The sequence below is a fragment of the Pseudoliparis swirei genome, chromosome 16 (assembly GCF_029220125.1).
Source record: "Pseudoliparis swirei isolate HS2019 ecotype Mariana Trench chromosome 16, NWPU_hadal_v1, whole genome shotgun sequence".
NCBI lineage: Eukaryota > Metazoa > Chordata > Actinopteri > Perciformes > Liparidae > Pseudoliparis > Pseudoliparis swirei.
In genome coordinates, this window is record NC_079403.1 from 1,809,440 (window position 1) to 1,835,803 (window position 26,364).

General features: G+C 50.9%; 1 protein-coding gene across 5 annotated transcripts in view; it reads right to left on the reverse strand.

Annotated features, from left to right (window-relative positions):
• Positions 1-2,990: 2,990 nt before the first annotated feature.
• The window catches only part of LOC130206581 (sodium channel protein type 4 subunit alpha-like), a 187,232-nt gene continuing 163,858 nt past the window's right edge, over positions 2,991-26,364 (reverse strand). For 4 of the 5 annotated variants that reach the window (XM_056434624.1, XM_056434622.1, XM_056434623.1 and 1 more), the window contains 9 exons: positions 23,260-23,414; positions 22,954-23,127; positions 19,722-19,844; positions 15,856-16,131; positions 11,059-11,112; positions 9,583-9,720; positions 7,174-7,278; positions 6,824-7,094; positions 2,991-4,883 (listed from right to left, as the gene is read on the reverse strand). In XM_056434624.1, coding sequence (XP_056290599.1) covers positions 3,625-4,883; positions 6,824-7,094; positions 7,174-7,278; positions 9,583-9,720; positions 11,059-11,112; positions 15,856-16,131; positions 19,722-19,844; positions 22,954-23,127; positions 23,260-23,414 — 2,555 coding nt within the window. In that variant the 3' untranslated portion in view covers positions 2,991-3,624. The remainder of the gene's footprint in view (positions 4,884-6,823; positions 7,095-7,173; positions 7,279-9,582; positions 9,721-11,058; positions 11,113-15,855; positions 16,132-19,721; positions 19,845-22,953; positions 23,128-23,259; positions 23,415-26,364) is intronic. The other variant, XM_056434625.1, reaches the window with a different exon arrangement.

The following is a 26,364-nucleotide window of genomic DNA, read 5'->3' on the forward strand; positions in this document are numbered from 1 at the left end:
CTGTCTCTTTAAGAGGGTGTGGGGGAGTTTGTCTTCATGTTATTATATTTGAACTGTGTTATTTGTTTTTTCTTCTTCTCTCTAACGAGGTTGATTCATCATCCAATCACTGCTCCTGTTCTCCCCTTTCACAATAAAAGCCCCAGACATATCGAGGCTGTGCAGACCTCGTGAACCTGAACCCGACCGAGGGGGCGGAGCCACATCCTTCTAGAGGGTTTGAAAACGAGAATTACTATCGTTAAAACCAGCGGGTGAACCGGTGGACCAATGGGAACGCTCGGGGGCGGAGTCACGTGGAGCAGGCACACTCTGGGTCTATTGCTATGGAAACAGCCCTTCAGCACCTTTCAGGTGAGGAACCTCTTCATGAATATTAATATCATTATTGATCTCTTCTATACACGAGTAAAGCGTTGAGGACACAGCCTCTGGAGACCACGACAGAGAGGGGAGAGGGGGGAGGGGAGAGGGAGGGGGAAAGAGAGGAGAAAGGTGGGAGGGGAGAGAGAGAGGAGGAGGAGGGAGGAGGGGAGAGGAGGGAGAGAGGAGGGAGAGAGGAGGGAGGAGGGGAGGGAGGAGGGGAGAGGAGGGAGAGAGGAGGGAGGAGGGGAGAGGAGGGAGAGAGGAGGGAGGAGGGGAGGGATGAATTGGGGGTTGTTCGAAATATTCAGATTCAAAGCAGACTGAACACACATTCACACACACACATACACACACACACACACACTCACACACACATACACACACTCACACACACACATACACACACTCACACACACACATACACACACACACATACACACATACACACACACACATACACACACTCACACACACATCTCAATTAAAACTCCACAGCGACTCCAGGAGAAAAGGATCAGAACCCCAAAAGTGTTGTTGTGCATGTTCACACACGTCAACAACCCTCCTGTGAAGCCCCTCTTATTGCTCTCTGGTTTACTTTGTGCAAAACGAGTGAAGCAGAAATAAATCAAGTTTTATAAAAAGACCATTTTGGATAAAATAAAACCAGGAAAAAAGTTAATAAATAAATCAATAAATCAATAAAGTCTCGTTCCGACCGAGTAAACAAAAAGAGAAAACAGATGTTTTGTTGCGTAATACTTTTCAAGAGATTATATGGACTTTGGGTTCTAGAACACTTATTAATTATTAGCATGTTGTTGATATTATTTACTCGACAACATAACTCGGCAGAAACAGGAAGTAGAACAACTGTGGAAAACCCCGCTGGGCTGCGGACGCCTGAACGCATCACGCAGTCTTCAAGCTGCTGATCAATAATCACAACGAAGGTTTTCATCGATGTGGTGATTTGTCCAAAAAGTCTAAAAGGTTATTAATTCATTAAAAGTTATATATTCATTTGTCCAGTTGGTCAAATGCAAAGTTTGAGTTTGTTGAACAAGTTTATATTGAATAAATAAACCTGAATCATGAAAAGATGTTTTTATAGTTTGTTTTTTTGCAAAGCTTATTTTGATTTAAGAGAATCAAAATGTAAATGAATTCTATATTTGAAGTTGTTCTGTAACGAGTTAAAGAGTTCGCTGTTAGAGCGGGAACTCTCGGTCCGAATAAATCCTACGACCAAAAATATGTCGTTGAAATCTAATCGAGTCTTTAAAGTTCTGAACATCCGTTTATCAGAGAGTTGCATCTCCAGCTGACAGAGATCACACGTCACGTGATCATCATCATCATCATCATCATCACCATCACCATCTTCATCATCATCACATCATCATCACCATCATCATCACTACCACCTCCAGAAGGATCTTTAGACAAATCACCCGGCGGCGTCAGGAGGAGGAGGCCCTGAACGCCTCGCTGTGCTCCTCGTTCGCCCGCTCGGTCCAAAGAGAGAGAGGCGTCTGCAGCGCTCCAGAATATAAAGAGTTGTAGTCATGGAAACGGCTCATGAAACGTGATGACATCCTCCTCGTCATCCTCATCTTCATCGCTCTGAGATTATAGATCGACGAGGTCAATGCAGGATGGACACGTGTCATATCGATGCTCCTGAAGCTGAGGTCAAAGGTCAGTCAGAGACCCGAGAGGTCGCCCCCCCCAGGAGTTCAGGAACCTCCACAAGGCGGAAACAGGAAGTGACATCAGAAGGGAGTAAATATTCCACTTGGTGCAGCTCCTCAGCCCTTAGTCGTCCCCTTAGTCGCCTCCTCAGCCCTCAGCCGCCCCCTCAGTCGCCTCCTCAGCCCTCAGTCGCCTCCTCAGCCCTCAGTCGTCCCCTTAGTCGCCTCCTCAGCCCTCAGTCGCCTCCTCAGCCCTCAGTCGTCCCCTTAGTCGCCTCCTCAGCCCTCAGTCGCCCCCTTAGTCGCCTCCTCAGCCCTCAGTCGCCCCCTTAGTCGCCTCCTCAGCCCTCAGTCGCCCCCTTAGTCACCTCCTCAGCCCTCAGTTGCCCCCTTAGTCGCCTCCTCAGCCCTCAGTCGTCCCCTTAGTCGCCTCCTCAGCCGTCAGTCGCCTCCTCAGCGCTCAGTCGTCCCCTTAGTCGCCTCCTCAGCCCTCAGTCGCCCCCTTAGTCACCTCCTCAGCCCTCAGTCGCCCCCTTAGTCGCCTCCTCAGCCCTCAGTCGCCCCCTTAGTCGCCTCCTCAGCCCTCAGTCGCCCTCTTAGTCGCCTCCTCAGCCCTCAGTCGTCCCCTTAGTCATCCCCTTAGTCGCCTCCTCATCCCTCAGTCGTCCCCTTAATCATCCCCTTAGTCGCCTCCTCATCCCTCAGTCGCCCCCTTAGTCACCTCCTCATCCCTCAGTCGCCCCCTTAGTCGCCTCCTCAGCCCTCAGTCGTCCCCTTAGTCGTCCACTTAGTCCTTAGTCGCCTCCTCAGCCCTCAGTCGTCCCCTTAGTCGTCCCCTTAGTCGCCTCCTCAGCCCTCAGTCGCCCCCTTAATCATCCCCTTAGTCGCCTCCTCAGTCGCCCCCTTAGTCGCCTCCTCAGCCCTCAGTCGTCCCCTTAGTCGTCCCCTTAGTCGCCTCCTCAGCCCTCAGTCGCCCCCTTAGTCGCCTCCTCAGCCCTTAGTCGTCCACTTAGTCGTCCCCTCAGCCCTCAGTCGTCCCCTTAGTCGCCTCCTCAGCCCTCAGTCGCCTCCTCAGCCCTTAGTCGTCCCCTTAGTCGCCTCCTCAGCCCTCAGTCGCCCCCTTAGTCGCCTCCTCAGCCCTCAGTCGTCCCCTTAGTCGTCCCCTTAGTCGCCTCCTCAGCCCTCAGTCGCCCCCTTAGTCGCCTCCTCAGCCCTCAGTCGTCCCCTTAGTCGTCCCCTTAGTCGCCTCTTCAGCCCTCAGTCGCCCCTTAGTCGCCTCCTCAGCCCTCAGTCGTCCCCTTAGTCGCCTCCTCAGCCCTCAGTCGTCCCCTTAGTCGCCCCCTTAGTCGCCTCCTCAGCCCTTAGTCGCCTCCTCAGCCCTCAGTCGCCCCCTTAGTCGCCTCCTCAGCCCTTAGTCGTCCCCTTAGTCGTCCCCTCAGCCCTCGTCCGAGGTACATTCAGTAAAACAAAAGAACCAACGGGCCGATCCCGGAACGAGGACGTCCTCATCCGTTGGATTCAGTTATTTTCTGCTCGTCGGTTCCCCTGCGGTCCGGTTCCCTCCTTAAGGGTCGACCTTCGCCGGCGCTCGCTCGCTCGGTTCGCCGTCGCCGGCCCCGGCTCCCGCCCCGGCGGCGAGCGGGTCTCGGGTCTCGGACGTGGCTCTCGTGACGCCGCCGTAGGACGGCGGCGACGAGGTGGCGGAGGCGGTCCTGCAGCGGTCCGCCCCCAACGGGCCGGAGCCGTAGTTCTCCCTCATCATGGCGGCGATGAGCCCTTCTTTCTCCGGCGCTTCCTCCAAGGCGTCCTCGCCGTCCTCCCCCGCGTGCCGCGGCGTGGTGATCTGGCGGTACAGGTAGGAGGCGGCCTTCAGCTGCCGCCGCACCAGGTGCCTGCGGTAGCACCTCTGGATCGCCGTGGCCGAGACGTCCTCCTGCTTGCGCCTCAGGGTGGTGGTGATGGGCTCGTAGGAGATCTTGGACGGGTTGGCCATCATGAACTTCTCTTCCATCTGCTGCTTCAGGGCGTCCATCTCGCCCGACTCGCCCAGGACGCGCTTGGTGAAGGCGAAGAGGATGTCCAGGCAGTGGATCTTGTCCCCGCTGACCATGGGGAGGTCCATGGAGATCAGCTTGATCTTGTTGGGCTTGCTGATCCTCAGCGGCTCCGACAGCGAGTCGGCGAAGTCGGACAGCGCGGCGTACTCCATGAACTGCGTGGCCTCGGAGTCGAACTTCTCCCAAACCTCGTAGAACATCTCGAAGTCGTCCTCGCTCAGCGGCTCGGTGCTCTCCTCCGTGGCCACGCTGAAGTTCTCCAGGATGATGGCGATGTACATGTTGACCACGATGAGGAAGGAGATGATGATGTAGGTGACGAAGAAGGTGATGCCCACCGACGGGTTCCCGCAGTCGCCCCGCACGGCGGTGCCCGTGTGGCGGATGCTGGCGTTGCACTCCTCGGGGGAGTTGTTGAGGATTGGGCTCAGCAGGCTGTCCCAGCCGGCCGAGGTGGTGATCTGGAACAGGCAGATCATGCTGTTCCCGAACGTCTCGAAGTTGAACATGTCGTCGATGCCCGCCTGCCGCTTCACGTAGGCGAAGTTGGCCATGCCGAAGATGGCGTAGATGAACATGACCAGGAAGAGGAGCAGTCCGATGTTGAAGAGCGCGGGAAGCGACATCATGAGGGCGAACAGCAGCGTCCGGATGCCCTTGGCCCCTCGGATGAGACGCAGAATGCGTCCGATGCGGGCCAATCGGATCACTCGGAACAGCGTCGGCGACACAAAGTACTTCTCGATGATGTCCGCGAGCACGATACCTGGAACACAGAAGGAATATGTGTCAATCAAGTCGCTGTTTCTATTGTACAGGCCTGCAGATCGGCTCCTCGTCCTCCAGCCGCCGGTAGGCGAGAGTTTACAGAGTTTACAGAGTCACGGCCAGGACTCTGATTCAGATCAACTAAGACGGTCAGATTATGAATATCGTGGTTGTGACTGCTAGCGGAAGGCAAACCTGCGCAAAAACGAAACCTTTTTTGGGCGCGTAGCGGACGACTGATGCTAACGGAAATCATCCGTTACGAAGCAGAGTGACGTGATGCTTCATCCCGCTGGCGGGCGAAGGGAAGCGCGCAGCTACGACCTTCGCTTGGTGCATTTTTCCGCCTCACTACCCGCCGTGCCAGAGATGGACGAGCTAACAAGCTAACGAGCTAACTAGCCAACAAACTTACTAGCCAACGAGATAACTAGCTAACAAACAAATTAGGCTATGAGCTAACTAGCTAACGAACCAACAAACTAACTAGCCCACTAGCTAACAAACTAACAACAAACTAAGTAGCCAATGAGCAAACAATCTATTTAGCTAACACGCTAACTAGACAACGAGCTAACTAGGTAACTAGGTAACGAGCTAACTAGCCAATGAGCTAACTATTCAACGAACTAACTAACAAGCCAACTAACAAGCTAACGAGCTAACTATTCAACAAACTAACTAGCCAAAGAGTTAAATAGCCAACAAGCTAACGGGCTAACGACCCCTCATGTGCTCGGTGTCCCTTTTCTTCCTGGCGAACAACTCAATGACAAACTGACGTTTCCTTCTGTCCCGGTCCACGCCGCCCCTCTGCTCGTTAGCGTGTCTCTGTTAGACGCGTAATCTCCTTATCGGGTCAATAAGAGCTTCAGCGGCGGGACTAATGACCCGTGATGTGGGTCAGACCGCTGAGCGGCGCCGGCCGGCGGCCCGAGGCGTTCCTGAGAGCCGTGATCACAACGTGAGCGCCGCCATCGTTCACCCGCCGCCTCGCGGCGAGTTACGGGGCGACGGGAGGGATGAGAGGGGGGAGTCACCATCACGCCGTACATCAACCCCCCACAGCCTGACATCTCACACACACGCACGCACACACACACACACACACACACACACACACACACACACACACACACAGACACACACACAGACACACACACACACACACAGACACAGACACACACACACACACAGACACACACAGACAGACACACACACACAGACACACACACAGACACACACACACACACACACACACACACACACACACACACACACACAGAAACACACACACACAGACACACAGAAACACACACACACAGACACACACACACACAGACACACAGAAACACACACAAACACACACAGACACAGAGACACAGACACACACACAGAAACACACACACAAACAAACAGACACACAAACAGACACACAAACAGACACACACACTAAAGAGGTTGGGTAACAAGTTTTTCTTATTGATAAAAAAACTGTTTTTCTGTCCTTCATTAATTTTGCGTCTTTGCAGCATAACTTTAGCGTAATGCTAACGTAACGTAAACGTTAGCTTAATGCTAATGTAAACGTAACGTAAACGTAACGTAAATGTAATGAAAACGTTAGCTTAATGCTAACGTAAACGTAACGTAAACGTAGCGTAAATGTAACGAAAACGTTAGCTTAATGCTAATGTAAAGCTAATGAAAGATTTTGGGTAAATTACACATCTGGCTGGTCTTGCAGTTAATAAAACAAACGGTCACAGTTGGCCGTACCCAATGTTTCTAAATTTAAATCTTGCGGCTAAGCTAGCATCATGCTAATTACAATAATATTTAATTGACTGGATGGTCAGATTTACAGACACGTTCTTTATTATTAGTAAAACGTCCGTGTTGCATTGGAACTCCTTTATCCCGCGTCTTTGAACTCACCGACGATGGAGAGGATGACGACCACGAAGTCGAAGATGTTCCAGCCGACGGTGAAGAAGTAGCACCGCAGCGCCACGATCTTCACGAGGCACTCGAAGGTGAAGACGATGATGAAGGCCAGGTTGATGTTGTTGAGTATGTGCTCCATCTGGGGCGACTGCTCGTCCGTCTCCACCATCATGGTGATCATGTTGAAGAGGATCAGCACCATGATGATGATGTCGAAGGCCTGCTTCCCCGCCAGGTCGAAGAAGAAGCCCTGCACGGCGTTCTGGGGAGACGCGTTCAGGGTGTGAGTCCACGGTCGGCTTATTGACTCTTACGTTCACGTGGTGTCTGAGTGCTGCTACCAGAGGGCGGGGGATGGGCTTCTGGGGCTTCTTGGAGCCCAGCTTCTTCATGGCGTTGTAGTACTTCTTCTGCTCCTCCGTCATGAAGATGTCCTGTCCTCCTAAGTAAACAAGCAGCAACGCTGTTATTCTACAGGACGCGTCGCCACGGCTAGCAGACACCACCGAGGAAGAGTCTCATCAGGACCATGACGGGGACGAAGGGACAGGAAATGATCACAAAGGGAAAACAAAGAGAAACACAAAGACTTCAAAGAGAAACACAAAGACTACAAAGAGAAACAAAAACACTACAAAGAGAAACACAAAGACTTCAAAGATAAACGAAAAGACTACAAAGAGAAACACAAAGACTACAAAGAGAAACAAAAAGACTACAAAGAGAAACACAAAGATTACAAAGAGAAACACAAAGACTACAAAGAGAAACACAAAGACTACAAAGAGAAACAAAAACACTACAAAGAGAAACACAAAGACTTCAAAGATAAACGAAAAGACTACAAAGAGAAACACAAAGACTACAAAGAGAAACAAAAAGACTACAAAGAGAAACACAAAGATTACAAAGAGAAACACAAAGACTACAAAGAGAAACGAAAAGACTACAAAGAGAAACACAAAGACTACAAAGAGAAACACAAAGACTACAAAGAGAAACACAAAGACTACAAAGAGAAACACAAAGACTACAAAGAGAAACACAAAGACGACAAAGAGAAACACAAAGACTACAAAGAGAAACACAAAGACTACAAAGAGAAACAAAAAGACTACAAAGAGAAACACAAAGACTACAAAGAGAAACAAAAAGACTACAAAGATAAACACAAAGACTTCAAAGATAAACACAAAGACTTCAAAGAGAAGCAAAGACTACAAAGAGAAACACAAAGACTATAAAGAGAAACAAAAAGACTACAAAGAGAAGCGAAGACTACAAAGAGAAACACAAAGACTACAAAGAGAAACAAAAAGACTACAAAGAGAAACAAAAAGACTACAAAGAGAAACAAAAAGACTACGAATAGAAACACAAAGACTACAAAGATAAACAAAAAGACTACAAAGAGAAACAAAAAGACTATAAATAGAAACACAAAGACTACAAAGAGAAGCAAAGACTACAAAGAGAAACACAAAGACTACAAAGAGAAACAAAAAGACTACAAAGAGAAACAAAAAGACTATAAATAGAAACACAAAGACTACAAAGAGAAACAAAAAGACTACAAAGATAAACACAAAGACTTCAAAGAGAAGCGAAAAGACTACAAAGAGAAACACAAAGACTACAAAGAGAAACAAAAAGACTATAAATAGAAACACAAAGACTACAAAGAGAAGCGAAGACTACAAAGAGAAACACAAAGACTACAAAGAGAAACAAAAAGACTACAAAGAGAAACAAAAAGACTATAAATAGAAACACAAAGACTACAAAGAGAAACAAAAAGACTACAAAGATAAACACAAAGACTTCAAAGAGAAGCGAAAAGACTACAAAGAGAAACACAAAGACTACAAAGAGAAACAAAAAGACTATAAATAGAAACACAAAGACTACAAAGAGAAACAAAAAGACTACAAAGATAAACACAAAGACTTCAAAGAGAAGCGAAAAGACTACAAAGAGAAACACAAAGACTACAAAGAGAAACAAAAAGACTATAAATAGAAACACAAAGACTACAAAGAGAAACAAAAAGACTACAAAGAGAAACACAAAGACTACAAAGAGAAACAAAAATACTATAAATAGAAACACAAAGACTACAAAGAGAAACACAAAGACTACAAAGAGAAACAAAAAGACTATAAAGAGAAACACAAAGACTACAAAGAGAAACACAAAGACTACAAAGAGAAACAAAAAGACTACAAAGAGAAACACAAAGACTACAAAGAGAAAAAAAAGACTATAAATAGAAACACAAAGACTACAAAGATAACCAAAAGACTGCAAAGAGAAACACAAAGACTACAAAGAGAAACACAAAGACTACAAAGAGAAAAAAAAGACTATAAATAGAAACACAAAGACTACAAAGAGAAACACAAAGACGACAAAGAGAAACACAAAGACTAGAAAGAGAAACAAAAAGACTAAAAATAGAAACACAAAGACTACAAAGAGAAACACAAAGACTACAAAGAGGAACACAAGGACTACAAAGAGAAACACAAAGACTAAAAATAGAAACACAAAGACTACAAAGAGAAACACAAAGACTACAAAGAGGAACACAAGGACTACAAAGAGAAACACAAAGACTACAAAGAGAAACACAAAGACTACAAAGAGACCAGGAAATCTTACATTTTGTGGCCAAATTAACATAAATAAAACTTTCATGCGTCTCAAATCTATAATTCAAACACGTGTTATTTCATTTGTTTTATACTCATCTTTCGCTTCTGCTGGTTGAAGTTATCGATGATGACGCCGATGAAGAGGTTGAGGGTGAAGAAGGAGCCGAAGATGATGAAGATGACAAAGTACAGGTACATGTAGAGATTGATCTCCTTGATCGGCTGCTCTTCCACCTGAGAGGAAGACGTCACATTCAACAGGTGTGTTACCTCCTTCTTTACTTACCTTATAATCTCACTTGAGTTAAAGTAACATTATGTAACAATTGTACCTTAAAATAACAGCTTGAAATTTTTTTTGCCGCTACAATGACTTTTAATATGGCGATTTGCGCCTCCGCCATTGCCATCGGGGGTCTGTGGGGAAATAACTCCGCTATGTAGGATTCTGGAGCCGCCCGCTCCGGGGCGGATGTACTAAGACCTGCTTTCTGGCAGTGATTACGCAATGTCATATAGTGCCACTCCACGCTCGCAGCTACAGTATAAGGGGAGCTTTTTTATGTAGCTTTTTGGTGTTGTCAACAATATTGTATTCGATCACGCCATCTACATTCAAACATTTAGAAAACAACGATATAGGCTAAAACGCGATCGTATTTCATCTAAACTAAATGTTGTCATTCTTTTGTTATGTTGTAACACCGCCCTAGCAACTCAATCAAGGGAAAAGGTACAATACCAAAAAAAGGGAATGGGCGGATTCATAATTCTGGTGTTAACTCTCTCTGCTCAAATGGTCGCAAAAGAAAAACACACAGTCGATATGCGAAACCCAAATGTTATTATATTAAATCAAATTCAATGCATCTGCAAGCCCCAAAATGAACACATACACTACAAACAATCAAACCCACTCAAACGAAGTATAATCCCGGATCCCGACAGTCCCAAAGTCTTTGCAGTCCCCCAAACAAAAGTAAATGACTGCACCCCTCCTCCCCAAAAGCCGGCAAACAGCTGACCGACCAGGCGGAAACGTGGCGAGGCCGCTGCTCAATCCCCGCGCTCCTTCACCCTGGTCCGGTCGGTGCTGGGCCAGTTCAGTGTTCCTGCGCAGTCTTCGTATTAGTGATCCCGCCCGTTGGTATAAATCCAAAATAGAAACAGTCGCCGGATTGCTTCTACCGGGCTGCATCTATCGTAAATGGGTATTTACGACACTGAAGTAAACGTTAAATACCTCAAAAACTGAAGGGGGCGCTAAAGGGGAAAAACTACATAATGGGGCTTTAATCTGAAGTTATTGCTCATTTAACTGTATTCACATTTCTCTTCAGTCAATCTCATTGTGTCTTTTATTTTCAATTCAATCCAGAAAACATTTTCCTTGTGTAATTATTTAATCTGATTAAAAATGATCTCATCTAATTTGGGGATTTTACTTTTTCATCAGAACTGGAAACTTTTATATTTCGTTATTATTTTTGTCTTTTCACCTTTTGATTTGTAACCTTATGAAGATAAAGAAATAAAGAAATAAAGACACACAGAAACACGTCTTCCACTCACAGCTCGTGAGTCCACCGCAGCGTACATGATATCCATCCAGCCTTTGAAGGTGGCCTGAAATAAAAACACTGTGATTACAATACAACCTGTAAAATAATCTGTATCTCTGCTGCAGGAACACAGGAAGAAACCAAAACACAGAAAACAAAAGAGCTTCAATATTTAAAATCCTGGATTTAAAGTAAAACGGCTGAAAACGGCTGGAATGGGTTAAAAAGTTAAAGTTACTACAGGGAACTTTCATGTAGTGTTGGTTCTGCTGCCCCCTGTGGACTAAAGTGGTAGTGATGGTTCTGCTGCCCCCTGTGGAGTAAAGTGGTAGTGATGGTTCTGCTGCCCCCTGTGGACTAAAGTGGTAGTGTTGGTTCTGGTGCCCCGTGTGGACTAAAGTGGTAGTGTTGGTTCTGATGCCCCCTGTGGACTAAAGTGGTAGTGTTGGTTCTGGTGCCCCCTGTGACCAAAGTGGTAGTGTTGGTTCTGCTGCCCCCTGTGGACTAAAGTGGTAGTGTTGGTTCTAGTGCCCCCTGTGGACTAAAGTGGTAGTGTTGGTTCTGCTGCCCCCTGTGGACTAAAGTGGTAGTGATGGTTCTGATGCCCCCTGTGGACTAAAGTGGTAGTGTTAGTTCTGGTGCCCCCTGTGGACTAAAGTGGTAGTGTTGGTTCTGGCCCCTGTGGACTAAAGTGGTAGTGTTGGTTCTGGTTCCCCCTGTGGACTAAAGTGGTAGTGTTGGTTCTGCTGCCCCCTGTGGACTAAAGTGGTAGTGTTGGTTCTGCTGCCCCCTGTGGACTAAAGTGGTAGTGTTGGTTCTGCTGCCCCCTGTGGACTAAAGTGGTAGTGATGGTTCTGGTGCCCCCTGTGGACTAAAGTGGTAGTGATGGTTCTGTCGCCCCCTGTGGACTAAAGTGGTAGTGATGGTTCTGGTGCCCCCTGTGGACTAAAGTGGTAGTGTTGGTTCTGTTGCCCCCTGTGGACTAAAGTGGTAGTGTTGGTTCTGGTGCCCCCTGTGGACTAAAGTGGTAGTGTTAGTTCTGGTGCCCCCTGCGGACTAAAGTGGTAGTGTTGGTTCTGGCCCCTGTGGACTAAAGTGGTAGTGATGGTTCTGGTTCCCCCTGTGGACTAAAGTGGTCGTGTTGGTTCTGGTGCCCCCTGTGGACTAAAGTGGGAGTGTTGGTTCTGCTGCCCCCTGTGGACTAAAGTGGTAGTGTTGGTTATGCTGCCCCCTGTGGACTAAAGTGGTAGTGTTGGTTCTGATGCCCCCTGTGGACTAAAGTGGTAGTGTTAGTTCTGGTGCCCCCTGTGGACTAAAGTGGTAGTGTTGGTTCTGCTGCCCCTGTGGACCAAAGTGGTAGTGTTGGTTCTGGTGCCCCTGTGGACTAAAGTGGTAGTGTTGGTTCTGGCGCCCCTGTGACCAAAGTGGTAGTGATGGTTCTGCTGCCCCTGTGGACTAAAGTGGTAGTGTTGGTTCTGCTGCCCCTGTGGACTAAAGTGGTAGTGTTGGTTCTGGTGCCCCTGTGGACCAAAGTGGTAGTGATGGTTCTGCTGCCCCTGTGGACCAAAGTGGTAGTGTTGGTTCTGGTGCCCCTTGACTAAAGTGGTAGTGTTGGGTCTGGTGCCCCTGTGGACCAAAGTGGTAGTGTTGGTTCTGGTGCCCCCTGTGGACTAAAGTGGTAGTGATGGTTCTGCTGCCCCCTGTGGACTAAAGTGGTAGTGTTGGTTCTGGTGCCCCCTTTGGACTAAAGTGGTAGTGTTGGGTCTGGTGCCCCCTGTGGACTAAAGTGGTAGTGTTGGTTCTGCTGCCCCCTGTGGACTAAAGTGGTAGTGTTGGTTCTGATGCCCCCTGTGGACTAAAGTGGTAGTGTTGGTTCTGCTGCCCCCTGTGGACTAAAGTGGTAGTGATGGTTCTGCTGCCCCCTGTGGACTAACGTGGTAGTGATGGTTCTGCTGCCCCCTGTGGTAGTGATGGTTCTGGTGCCCCCTGTGGACTAAAGTGGTAGTGTTGGTTCTGCTGCCCCCTGTGGACTAACGTGGTAGTGATGGTTCTGCTGCCCCCTGTGGACTAAAGTGGTAGTGATGGTTCTGGTGCCCCCTGTGGACTAAAGTGGTAGTGTTGGTTCTGCTGCCCCCTGTGGACTAACGTGGTAGTGATGGTTCTGCTGCCCCCTGTGGACTAACGTGGTAGTGTCTCTGAGCACCAGGGTCCCTAAAGAAGATCTCTCATTTTACTGCAGCAGGGTCTGACAGTCTGCCTCCTGGTTCTGGTTTTCCAGTGCCCCCCTTTCCTCCAGCGGGTCCAGCAATACCTCCTGGTTTTCTGCTGGATCTTGGTCTGTCCACGGTGGAGGTCTGTAGAGGATTAGGACTACACTGAGGTCTCTAGAGGACCAGGACTACACTGAGGTCTATAGAGGACCAGGACTACACTGATGTCTATAGAGGACCAGGACTACACTGAGGTCTCTAGAGGACCAGGACTAGACTGAGGTCTCTAGAGGACCAGGACTACACTGAGGTCTACAGAGGACCAGGACTATACTGAGGTCTCTAGAGGACCAGGACTACACTGAGGTCTCTAGAGGACCAGGACTACACTGAGGTCTCTAGAGGACCAGGACTAGACTGAGGTCTCTAGAGGACCAGGACTAGACTGAGGTCTATAGAGGACCAGGACTACACTGAGGTCTCTAGAGGACCAGGACTACACTGAGGTCTATAGAGGACCAGGACTACACTGAGGTCTCTAGAGGACCAGGACTACACTGAGGTCTATAGAGGACCAGGACTACACTGAGGTCTCTAGAGGACCAGGACTACACTGAGGTCTCTAGAGGATCAGGACTACACTGAGGTCTATGGAGGACCAGGACTAGACTGAGGTCTCTAGAGGACCAGGACTACACTGATGTCTATAGAGGACCAGGACTACACTGAGGTCTCTAGAGGACCAGGACTACACTGAGGTCTATAGAGGACCAGGACTACACTGAGGTCTATAGAGGACCAGGACTAGACTGAGGTCTCTAGAGGACCAGGACTACACTGAGGTCTATAGAGGACCAGGACTACACTGAGGTCTATAGAGGACCAGGACTAGACTGAGGTCTCTAGAGGACCAGGACTACACTGAGGTGTATAGAGGACCAGGACTACACTGAGGTCTATAGAGGACCAGGACTACACTGAGGTCTATAGTGGACCAGGACTACACTGAGGTCTATAGAGGACCAGGACTAGACTGAGGTCTCTAGAGGACCAGGACTACACTGAGGTCTATAGAGGACCAGGACTAGACTGAGGTCTCTAGAGGACCAGGACTACACTGAGGTCTATAGAGGACCAGGACTACACTGAGGTCTATAGAGGACCAGGACTAGACTGAGGTCTCTAGAGGACCAGGACTACACTGAGGTCTATAGAGGACCAGGACTACACTGAGGTCTATAGAGGACCAGGACTACACCGAGGTCTCTAGAGGACCAGGACTACACTGAGGTCTATAGAGGACCAGGACTACACTGAGGTCTATAGAGGACCAGGACTACACTGAGGTCTCTAGAGGACCAGGACTACACTGAGGTCTCTAGAGGACCAGGACTACACTGAGGTCTGTAGAGGACCAGGACTACACTGAGGTCTATAGAGGACCAGGACTAGACTGGTTCAGGACCAGTGTAGTCCTCAATGAAGGATCAACAAGTCCTTTTATGGACTTCCTTTCTCTTTGGGTTAGAAGCTGCAGGACCAGGTCTGAGTGGGCGGCGGCTGTCACTCAGACCTGTCACCATGGTTACCACCTGTTATTAGTACAGCTGTAAGAGACGGAGCAGCTAGAGATACAAGCACCACACTGAGGGAGAGGCCAGAGGTACAGGGGGACGACAAGGAGACACCATCTCTCTCTCTCCCCCCTCTCTCTCTCCCCCCTCTCTCTCTCCCCCTCTCTCTCTCCCTCTCTCTCTCCCCTCTCTCTCCCTCTCTCTCTCTCTCCCCTCTCTCCCTCCTCTCCCCTCTCTCCCCCTCTCTCTCTCTCTCTCTCTCTCCCCCCCCCTCTCTCTCTCTCTCTCCCCCCACCCCCTCTCTGTCTATCCATTTCCCTCCCACTTGGCTGGAGTCGCTCTAAAAATAAAAGTCTCTCAGACGCTGATTGATTTGAGGCTCTCAGGACTCCAGTGGTGGGTGACAAAGAGCGAGAAAGAAATGCGCGAGAGAGAGAGAGGGAGACAAAGGCTTGCGAGGAAATCACAGTAATGGTAGATGGAAAGAGGAGGAGGTGTAATTGGCTCTGTCCATGTTGTGTTTAATGACAGATGATTGAGAGACGAGGAGGACGGAGTCAAAGAGAGGGAGGAGTCAGAGAGAGGGAGGAGTCAGAAAGAGGGAGGAGTCAAAGAGAGGGAGGTGTCAAAGAGAGACAAAGCAACGAATGGACGATGAGACGGAGGAACATTCCACGATGTAGATGTAGATCCATGTGAACAGGCCTACTGGCTACAGAGCCAGGGGCCCTGTACCACAACAGCTGCAGGATGGTCCTCAGATTTGACAAAGAGAGCAAAATGACACAAAACAACTACAAAGAGACACAAAACGACTTCAAAGAGACAGAAAACAACTACAAAGAGACACAAAACGACTTCAAAGAGACATAAAACAACGACAAATAGACACAAAACGACTTCAAAGAGACAGAAAACAACTTCAAAGAGACAGAATACAACTTCAAAGAGACAGAAAACAATTACAAAGAGACAGAACCACTACAAACACCAGGGCCTCTGTAAAAGCCCACCGCCTCTCACCACTTGCAGCAGCGCCAGGTATCCGGCCCCGACGTTGTCGAAGTTGACCTTGACCGTGGTCCAGTAGTAGAGCGAGGTGTTGTTGAGCGCCTCGCACTCAGACTTGTTGTTGATGTCGGCGGACTCGTAGATGTGACCCGTGCGGTTGACGCAGCGGCCGAACTTGCCGGCGAACAGGTTGACGCCCATGATGCTGAAGATGAGCCAGAAGATGAGGCAGACCAGCAGCACGTTCATGATGGAGGGGATGGCCCCGATCAGGGCGTTCACCACCACCTGCAGGGCGGCGACAGCACGCCGTCACACACGGAGCGGAACGCGACTCGTCAAGAGTTACGCAGTCGATTGGCATCAAACCGATGTGTTCACCGTGTGTTCACCTCAAGAAACATTTCCACCAGATCCTCACTTACCGGGTAACTTGGAGAGGATCTGTGTCTGAACCTTGCCCTCTCACTATGGGGTCCCTCAAGGCTCCCTTCTGGGTCCCCTCCACTTCCTCTCACTACTGGGGTCCCTCAAGGCTCCGTCCTGGGTCCCCTCCTCTTCCTCTCACTATGGGGTCCCTCAAGGCTCCCTTCTGGGTCCCCTCCACTTCCTCTCACTACTGGGGTCCCTCAAGGCTCCGTCCTGGGTCCCCTCCTCTTCCTCTCACTACTGGGGTCCCTCAAGGCTCCGTCCTGGGTCCCTCCTCTCCTCTCACTACTGGGGTCCCTCAAGGCTCTGCCCTGGGTCCCTCCTCTTCCTCTCACTACTGAGGTCCCTCAAGGCCCGCCCTGGGTCCCTCCTCTTCCTCTCACTACTGGGGTCCTCAAGGCTCCGTCCTGGGTCCCTCCTCTTCCTCTCACTACTGGGGTCCCTCAAGGCTCCGTCCTGGGTCCCTCCTCTTCCTCTCACTACTGGGGTCCTCAAGGCTCCGTCCTGGGTCCCTCCTCTTCCTCACTACTGGGGTCCCTCAAGGCTCCGTCCTGGGTCCCTCCTCTTCCTCTCACTACTGGGGTCCCTCAAGGCTCCGTCCTGGGTCCCTCCTCTTCCTCTCACTACTGAGGTCCCTCAAGGCTCCGTGACTGGGTCCCTCCTCTTCCTCTCACTACTGAGGTCCTCAAGGCTCCGCCCTGGGTCCCTCCTCTTCCTCTCACTACTGGGGTCCCTCAAGGCTCGCCCTGGGTCCCTCCTCTTCCTCTCACTACTGGGGTCCCTCAAGGCTCCGCCCTGGGTCCCCTCCTCTTCCTCTCACTACTGAGGTCCTCAAGGCTCCATCCTGGGGCCCTCCTCTTCCTCTCACTACTGGGGTCCCTCAAGGCTCCGCCTGGGTCCCTCCTCTTCCTCTCACTACTGGGGTCCTCAAGGCTCCGTCCTGGGTCCCTCCTCTTCCTCTCACTACTGAGGTCCCTCAAGGCTCCGTCCTGGGTCCCCTCTTCCTCTCACTACTGGGGTCCCTCAAGGCTCTGTCCTGGGTCCCCTCCTCTTCCTCTCACTACTGGGGTCCCTCAAGGCTCCGCCCTGGGTCCCCTCCTCTTCCTCTCACTACTGGGGTCCCTCAAGGCTCTGCCCTGGGTCCTCCTCTTCCTCTCACTACTGGGGTCCCTCAAGGCTCCGTCCTGGGTCCCCTCCTCTTCCTCTCACTACTGGGGTCCCTCAAGGCTCTGTCCTGGGTCCCCTCCTCTTCCTCTCACTACTGGGGTCCCTCAAGGCTCCGTCCTGGGTCCCCTCCTCTTCCTCTCACTACTGGGGTCCCTCAAGGCTCTGTCCTGGGTCCCCTCCTCTTCCTATCACTACTGAGGTCCCTCAAGGCTCTGTCCTGGGGCCCCTCCTCTTCCTCTCACTACTGGGGTCCCTCAAGGCTCTGTCCTGGGTCCCCTCCTCTTCCTCTCACTACTGGGGTCCCTCAAGGCTCCGTCCTGGGTCCCCTCCTCTTCCTCTCACTACTGGGGTCCCTCAAGGCTCCGTCCTGGGTCCCCTCCTCTTCCTCTCACTACTGGGGTCCCTCAAGGCTCTGTCCTGGGGCCCCTCCTCTTCCTATCACTACTGGGGTTCCTCAAGGCTCCGTCCTGGGTCCCCTCCTCTTCCTATCACTACTGGGGTCCCTCAAGGCTCCGTCCTGGGGCCCCTCCTCTTCCTCTCACTACTGGGGTCCCTCAAGGCTCCATCCTGGGTCCCCTCCTCTTCCTATCACTACTGAAGTCCCTCAAGGCTCCGTCCTGGGGCCCCTCCTCTTCCTCTCACTACTGGGGTCCCTCAAGGCTCCGTCCTGGGGCCCCTCCTCTTTCTCTCACTACTGGGGTCCCTCAAGGCTCCATCCTGGGTCCCCTCCTCTTCCTATCACTACTGAGGTCCCTTAAGGCTCCGTCCTGGGTCCCCTCCTCTTCCTATCACTACTGGGGTCCCTCAAGGCTCCATCCTGGGTCCCCTCCTCTTCCTCTCACTACTGGGGTCCCTCAAGGCTCCGACCTGGGTCCCCTCCTCTTCCTATCACTACTGAGGTCCCTTAAGGCTCCGTCCTGGGTCCCCTCCTCTTCTTATCACTACTGGGGTCCCTCAAGGCTCCGTCCTGGGTCCCCTCCTCTTCCTATCACTACTGGGGTCCCTCAAGGCTCCGTCCTGGGTCCCCTCCTCTTCCTATCACTACTGGGGTCCCTCAAGGCTCCGTCCTGGGTCCCCTCCTCTTCCTCTCACTACTGGGGTCCCTCAAGGCTCCGTCCTGGGTCCCCTCCTCTTCCTCTCACTACTGGGGTCCCTCAAGGCTCTGTCCTGGGGCCCCTCCTCTTCCTATCACTACTGGGGTTCCTCAAGGCTCCGTCCTGGGTCCCCTCCTCTTCCTATCACTACTGGGGTCCCTCAAGGCTCCGTCCTGGGGCCCCTCCTCTTCCTCTCACTACTGGGGTCCCTCAAGGCTCCATCCTGGGTCCCCTCCTCTTCCTATCACTACTGAAGTCCCTCAAGGCTCCGTCCTGGGGCCCCTCCTCTTCCTCTCACTACTGGGGTCCCTCAAGGCCTGTCCTGGGGCCCTCCTCTTCTCTCACTACTGGGGTCCCTCAAGGCTCCATTATGGCTCCCCTCTTCCTATCACTACTGAGGTCCCTTAAGGCTGGTCCTGGGTCCCTCCTCTTCCTATCACTACTGGGGTCCTCAAGGCTCCATCCTGGGTCCCTCCTCTTCCTCTCACTACTGGGGTCCCTCAAGGTCTGACCTGGGTCCCTCCTCTTCCTATCACTACTGAGGTCCCTTAAGGCTCCGTCCTGGGTCCCTCCCTTCCTATCACTACTGGGGTCCTCAAGGCTGCGCCCTGGGTCCCTCCTCTTCCTATCACTACTGGGGTCCTCAAGGCTCCGTCCTGGGTCCCTCCTTCCTATCACTACTGGGGTCCTCAAGGCCTGTCCTGGGTCCCTCCTCTTCCTCCTCACTACTGGGGTCCCTCAAGGCTCTGCCCTGGGTCCCTCCTCTTCCTCTCACTATGGGGTCCCTCAAGGCCTGCCCCTGGGTCCCTCCTCTTCCTCTCACTATGGGGTCCCTCAAGGCTCCGTCCTGGGTCCCCTCCTCTTCCTCTCACTATGGGGTCCCTCAAGGCTCCGTCCTGGGGCCCCTCCTCTTCCTATCACTACTGGTGTCCCTCAAGGCTCCGTCCTGGGTCCTCAACCTGACTAGCCAGAACCTGAATATCACTTTCAACCACTCGGTGTGAGCCCCGCCCTCAACTGCCAGGAACCTCGGGGGGACACTCGCCCATCAGTACTTTCACTGTGTTCTGTTAGCACTCTGTGTGTTTTTAAAATTGTGCTCGTAGTACTCGCTCTGCAGTAAAGCTTCTGAATACTTCCTCCACCTCGGCCCAGGCTTTTGTTCGATGTACTCAAACTGACTCTTACCCTCATGCCTTCAAATCTGGAGAGGGCCCTCAGGGGCCGCAGGGCCCGGAGCGTCCTCAGAGACTTGATGGCTGCAAAGTCTGAGTAACCCAACGTGTTGGCCACCAAGCTGACCAGAGACACCTGAAGGACAGACAGGAGGGAGACAGACAGGAGAGAGACAGACAGGAGAGAGAGAGAGAGAGACAGACAGGAGAGAGACAGACAGGAGGGAGACAGACAGGAGAGAGAGAGAGAGAGACAGACAGGAGGGAGACAGACAGGAGGGAGAGAGAGAGAGACAGACAGGAGAGAGACAGACAGAAGGGAGACAGACAGGAGAGAGAGAGAGAGAGACAGACAGGAGAGAGACAGACAGGAGGGAGAGAGAGAGACAGACAGGAGAGAGACAGACAGGAGAGAGACAGACAGGAGAGAGACAGACAGGAGGGAGACAGACAGGAGAGACAGACAGGAGAGAGACAGACAGGAGAGAGACAGACAGGAGAGAGACAGACAGGAGAGACAGACAGGAGAGAGACAGACAGGAGGGAGACAGACAGGAGAGAGACAGACAGGAGAGAGACAGACAGGAGAGACAGACAGGAGAGAGACAGACAGGAGAGAGACAGACAGGAGAGAGACAGACAGGAGAGAGACAGGAGAGAGACAGACAGGAGAGAGACAGACAGGAGAGAGACAGACAGGAGGGAGACAGACAGGAGAGAGACAGACATGAGAGAGACAGACAGGAGAGAGACAGACAGGAGAGAGACAGACAGGAGGGAGACAGACATGAGAGAGACAGACAGGAGAGAGACAGACAGGAGAGACAGACAGGAGAGAGACAGACAGGAGAGAGAGAGAGAGAGACAGAGAGAGAGAGAGAGACAGAGAGGAGACAGACAGGAGAGAGACAGACAGGAGAGAGAGAGAGAGAGACAGACATGAGGGAGACAGACAGGAGGGAGACAGACAGGAGAGAGACAGACAGGAGAGAGACAGACAGGAGGGAGACAGACAGGAGAGAGAGAGACAGGAGAGAGGGACAGACAGGAGAGAGAGACAGACAGGAGAGAGACAGACAGGAGAGAGACAGACAGGAGAGAGAGACAGGGAGAGAGACAGACAGAGAGAGAGACAGACAGACAGGGAGAGAGACAGACAGGGAGAGAGACAGACAGACAGAGAGAGAGACAGACAGGGAGAGAGAGACAGACAGAGAGAGACAGACAGGAGGGAGACAGACAGGAGAGAGACAGACAGGAGAGAGACAGACAGGAGAGAGAGAGACAGGAGGGAGACAGACAGGAGAGAGAGAGAGACAGACAGGAGGGAGACAGACAGGAGAGAGACAGACAGGAGAGACAGACAGGAGAGACAGACAGGAGAGAGACAGACAGAGAGAGACAGAGGAGAGAGACAGACAGGAGAGAGAGAGACAGACAGGAGAGAGAGAGAGACAGACAGGAGGGAGACAGACAGGAGAGAGAGAGAGAGAGACAGACAGGAGAGAGACAGACAGGAGAGAGACAGACAGGAGAGAGACAGACAGGAGAGAGACAGACAGGAGAGAGACAGACAGGAGAGAGACAGACAGGAGAGAGACAGACAGGAGAGAGACAGACAGGAGAGAGAGAGAGAGAGACAGACATGAGGGAGACAGACAGGAGGGAGACAGACAGAGAGACAGACAGGAGAGAGACAGACAGGAGAGAGACAGACAGGAGAGAGACAGACAGGAGAGAGACAGACAGGAGAGAGACAGACAGGAGAGAGACAGACAGGAGAGAGACAGAGACAGGAGAGAGACAGACAGGAGAGAGACAGACAGGAGAGAGAGAGAGAGAGACAGACATGAGGGAGACAGACATGAGGGAGACAGTCATGAGAGAGACAGACAGGAGAGAGACAGACAGGAGAGAGACAGACAGGAGGGAGACAGACAGGAGAGAGACAGACATGAGAGACAGACAGGAGGGAGACAGACAGGAGAGAGACAGACAGGAGAGAGACAGACAGGAGAGAGACAGACATGAGAGAGACAGACAGGAGAGAGACAGACAGGAGAGAGACAGACAGGAGAGAGACAGACAGGAGAGAGACAGACAGGAGAGAGACAGACAGGAGAGAGACAGACAGGAGGGAGACAGACAGGAGAGAGAGAGAGAGAGACAGACAGGAGAGAGACAGACAGGAGAGAGACAGACAGGAGAGAGAGAGACAGACAGGAGAGAGAGAGAGAGAGACAGACATGAGAGAGACAGACAGGTAGAGACAGACAGGAGAGAGACAGACAGGTAGAGAGAGACAGACAGGAGAGAGAGACAGACAGACAGAGAGAGACAGACAGACATGAGAGAGACAGACAGGAGAGAGACAGACAGGAGAGAGACAGACAGGAGAGAGACAGACATGAGAGAGACAGACAGGAGAGAGACAGACAGGAGAGAGAGACATGAGAGAGACAGACATGAGAGAGACAGACAGGAGGGAGACAGACAGGAGAGAGACAGACATGAGAGATAGAGACAGGAGGGAGACAGACAGAGAGAGACAGACAGGAGAGAGACAGACAGGAGAGTTAACTTTGAGTCCAATGGGAGACAGAGACGACTCTTCGGCCAATCATAACTGTGGATTTGAGGAGAGACAAAGTTAGTTTGAGCATCGGCTGACTGAGGAAGACTCCTGCAGGAGAGGAAGGAGACGAGTGAGGAAACTAAAGCTAGATTAAATCCTTCAGGACAAACCGACCTTTGACCTGTGGAACAAAAAACATAGTTAGTCGCCTGCAACTTGGTCTTCATCTTGATCTTTGGTCGCCTCCAACTTGGTTTTTCTGTGACCACTGAGGAGTGACGAAGAGCGTCCTCTGCTTTAAGGGCTGTTTGACTCTAAATGACCATAACTTAATAAATGCAGAGTCTCGTTGAGCGATGTGTACATTTAAACCAACGTCAAACCATTCGGTTGACAGATAAACCAACCAATCAACCAACCAACCAACCAATTAATCAATCAACCAACCAACCAACCAATCAACCAACCAATCAATCAACCGACCAATCAATCAATCAACCAACCAATCAACCAACCAACCAACCAATTAATCAATCAATCAACCAACCAATCAACCAACCAACCAATTAATCAATCAACCAACCACTTAATCAACCAACCAATCAACCAATCATCCAATCATCCATCCATCCAACCAATCATCCATCCATCCAACCAACCGCTGACTCACGTCCACGATGAGGAAGTCGAGCCAGCACCAGTAGTTGGTGAAGTACTTCTTGAAGCCGTACGCGAGCCACTTGAGCAACATCTCCAGGATGAAGATGTAGGTGAAGATCTTGTCTGCGTACTCCAGCACCACCTTCACCACCTTCCTCTGCTCGATGTAGATGTCCTCAAAGGCCTGAGGGGGCAGCAGAGAGCACTGGCTTTAGACACGGGAGAGAGCACACTAAAGAAGAGTAGACCAGTATGAGTAGACCAGTTTCGGTAGACCAGTATGAGTAGACCAGTATAGACCAGTATAGAGTCTGACCAGGGCTCCCGAGCTCAGCAGGATCATGAAGATGATGAAGGACTCGAACCAGCTGTGCTCTACGATGTGGAAGCAGGTCTTCCTCAGTCTCCACCAGGTCTGACCCGGACCGGCAGACGAGTCCACGGCACAGCACCGGAGCCTGGAGACGCAGCCTGGGGACAAGAGCGTCAACGTGTGAGTGTGTGAGTGTGTGAGTGTGTGTGAGTGTGTGAGTGTGTGAGTGTGTGTGTGTGTGAGTGTGTGTGTGTGAGTGTGTGAGTGTGTGTGTGTGTGTGAGGAGTGCAGTGTGTGTGTGTGTGTGAGTGTGTGTGTGAGGTGTGTGTGTGAGTGTGTGTGAGTGTGTGAGTGTGTGAGTGTGTGTGTGTGTGTGTGAGTGTGTGAGTGTGTGAGTGTGTGTGTGTGTGAGTGTGTGTGTGTGTGTGAGTGTGTGTGTGTGTGTGTGTGTGTGTGAGTGTGTGAGTGTGTGTGTGTGTGTGTGTGTGTGTGTGTGAGTGTGTGTCCCTCGGTCCGTGTGTTCGATGCTCTGCCGGTTGCAGCTCTGACTACCTCGGCTTTCTGTTGTCATGGCGACTAATACGCCACGCGGCGTAAGAGTAATCTAATGACAACGAGCGAGTAACCCGACACCCAATCAGCGCAGAGTTATTATCAATGTAAATGTTTGTGTGTGTGTTGGGAGAATCCCCTCTGGTTTTGCTGAAGTAATACACACTTCTGTTTAATAAGATGTCATTGAACGCCTCGTTTCGTCACCTGTTGGCGGAGCAGCCTCTACAGGAAATATTAAAATCTAATGGCAGAGAGGACTTTTATTTTGAAAATCAAGGACGCAGAAAGTGTGACGAAGCGTCCGTTACGGACTCGGTTCTGTCTTTGAAATATTTAATATAAAATATTTAATACTTAAGATGCTTTAGATGGACGGAGCTCATTAGCATAATGCCGAGGCATCAATATGCAAATTCAGAGACGGAGCGAACGAGATCCTTCACACCTGAGACCCACACACACACACGCACACACACACACACACACACACACACACACACACACACACACACACACACACACACACACACACACTCCCTCTAAGTGTCGTGCAGCTTCACAACATTAACCAATGAGTTGGCATTTAGAGGACCAATGGGGCAGCTAATCTAACGTGTGTGTGTGCTTGTGTGTGTGTGTTTGTGTGTGTGTGCTTGTGTGTGTGTGCTTGTGTGCTTGTGTGTGTGTGTGTGTGTGTGTGTGTGTGTGTGCTTGTGTGTGTGTGTGTGCTTGTGTGTGTGTGTGTGTGTGTGTGTGTGTGTGTGTGTGTGTGTGTGTGTGTGTGCTTGTGTGTGTGTGTTTGTGTGTGTGTCTGTGTGCGAGATTACTTAATATGTGGATCTTTTTTAATTTCTTTTTTAATTTGCACGTGGCCTCTTTATATTTATCTGCGTGCGCACAGGCACACGCGTGTTGACGTTTGGTATTCGTGCAAATTAAAATGTATTTATTTTAAAATGTCAATTTAATAACACGCAATAAAAAGTTAAACAATTAAAATGACGTAGACAGAAAAAAGACAAACGTTTTTTAAAGTCCAGGAACTTTTTTTGGATAAAGTATTAAATATGAAATGAGATGAAACATGAACGGCAACGCCTCCACTGCCGACATCCCATAATACCACCTGCATAACGAGCTGTGTGTTCGTAATGCGGCGGCTTGATGAGGCGGCGCCCGTGTGTCTGACTGTGCGCGCGGCCCTTGAACGCAGCGTGAGGTGATGTAGTTCCTCCATCCGTCTGGAGGGGCGACTCGTTAGCGCCGCCGCCGCCGACCTCTCCGCCCGCGCCACCAATAATTAGCGGCGGGGGGGCGTCGCCGTTCAGGCCGGCTGACAGGCGGGGGGGGGGGGAACTCACGGAGGATCCATCCCTCATCGGCAAACACAGAAACACAAACTGAGCCGAGTACTTCCTCGAGAACCACGAGGAAGACGAGGAGGAGGAAGACGAGGACGACCTCCAAGAGGATCCGAAAGGTCGTCCAGGTCATTTGGTTCTAGTGACTGAAGAAGTGAAGTTATGACTCCAATAAGTCAACGTTTCCTCCTCGTTTCCTCTTCATCCTTGCTTCCTCCTGATTTTCTCCTCATTTCCTCCTCATTTCCTTGACCTCCCGTCGAATCACGATAAATTATTAAAACTATCGCGTCGTTGTGGATTTGTTCCTTTTCCCCCGTGACACCAACAAATGTCACGGGAAACACACACACACATAAACACACACACACATAAACACACACACACATAAACACACACACACACAGCTGGTGTCTGCCTGCTGTTGTTAGCCCGTATTTTCTGGCCTACTTCTTCAGCAGCTGGTAGGAAACACTGATTACACACACACACACACACACACACACACACACACACACACACACACACAGACACAGACACACACACACACAGACACACACACACACACAGACACACACACAGACATACACACACACACACACACACAGCGCTGTGTCAGCGTTCTGAGAGCAACATACTTGACGCCTAATTCTGTTGAAATGTGTCGATGTCATCTTCATCTTCATCGCCCTTTTCCCCCCTTCCTTCCTTCCCTCCTTCTTTCCTTCCTTCCTTCCCTCCCTCCTTCTTTCCTTCCTTCCTTCCTTCCTTCCCTCCCTCTTTCCTTCCCTCTCTCCCTCCATCCATCCCTCTTTCCTTCCCTCCCTCCATCCCTCCCTCTTTTCTTTCTTTCCTTCCCTCCCTCCTCCCTCTTTCCTTCCCTCCCTCCCTCTTTCCCTCCCTCCATCCCTCCCTCTTTTCTTTCTTTCTTTCCTTCCCTCCCTCCCTCTTTCCTTCCCTCTTTCCTTCCCTCCCTCCCTCCCTCTTTCCTTCCCTCCCTCCCTCTTTCCTTCCCTCTTTCCTTCCCTCCCTCCCTCTTTCCTTCCCTCCTTCCCTCCCTCTTTCCTTCCCTCCCTCCCTCCCTCTTTCCTTCCCTCCTCCCTCCCCCCTCCCTCCTTCCTCCTTCATCCTTCCTCCTCCCTCCTCTATCCTACATCCTCCCTCCCCTCTGAGTCCAGCTGTCGACCTGCTG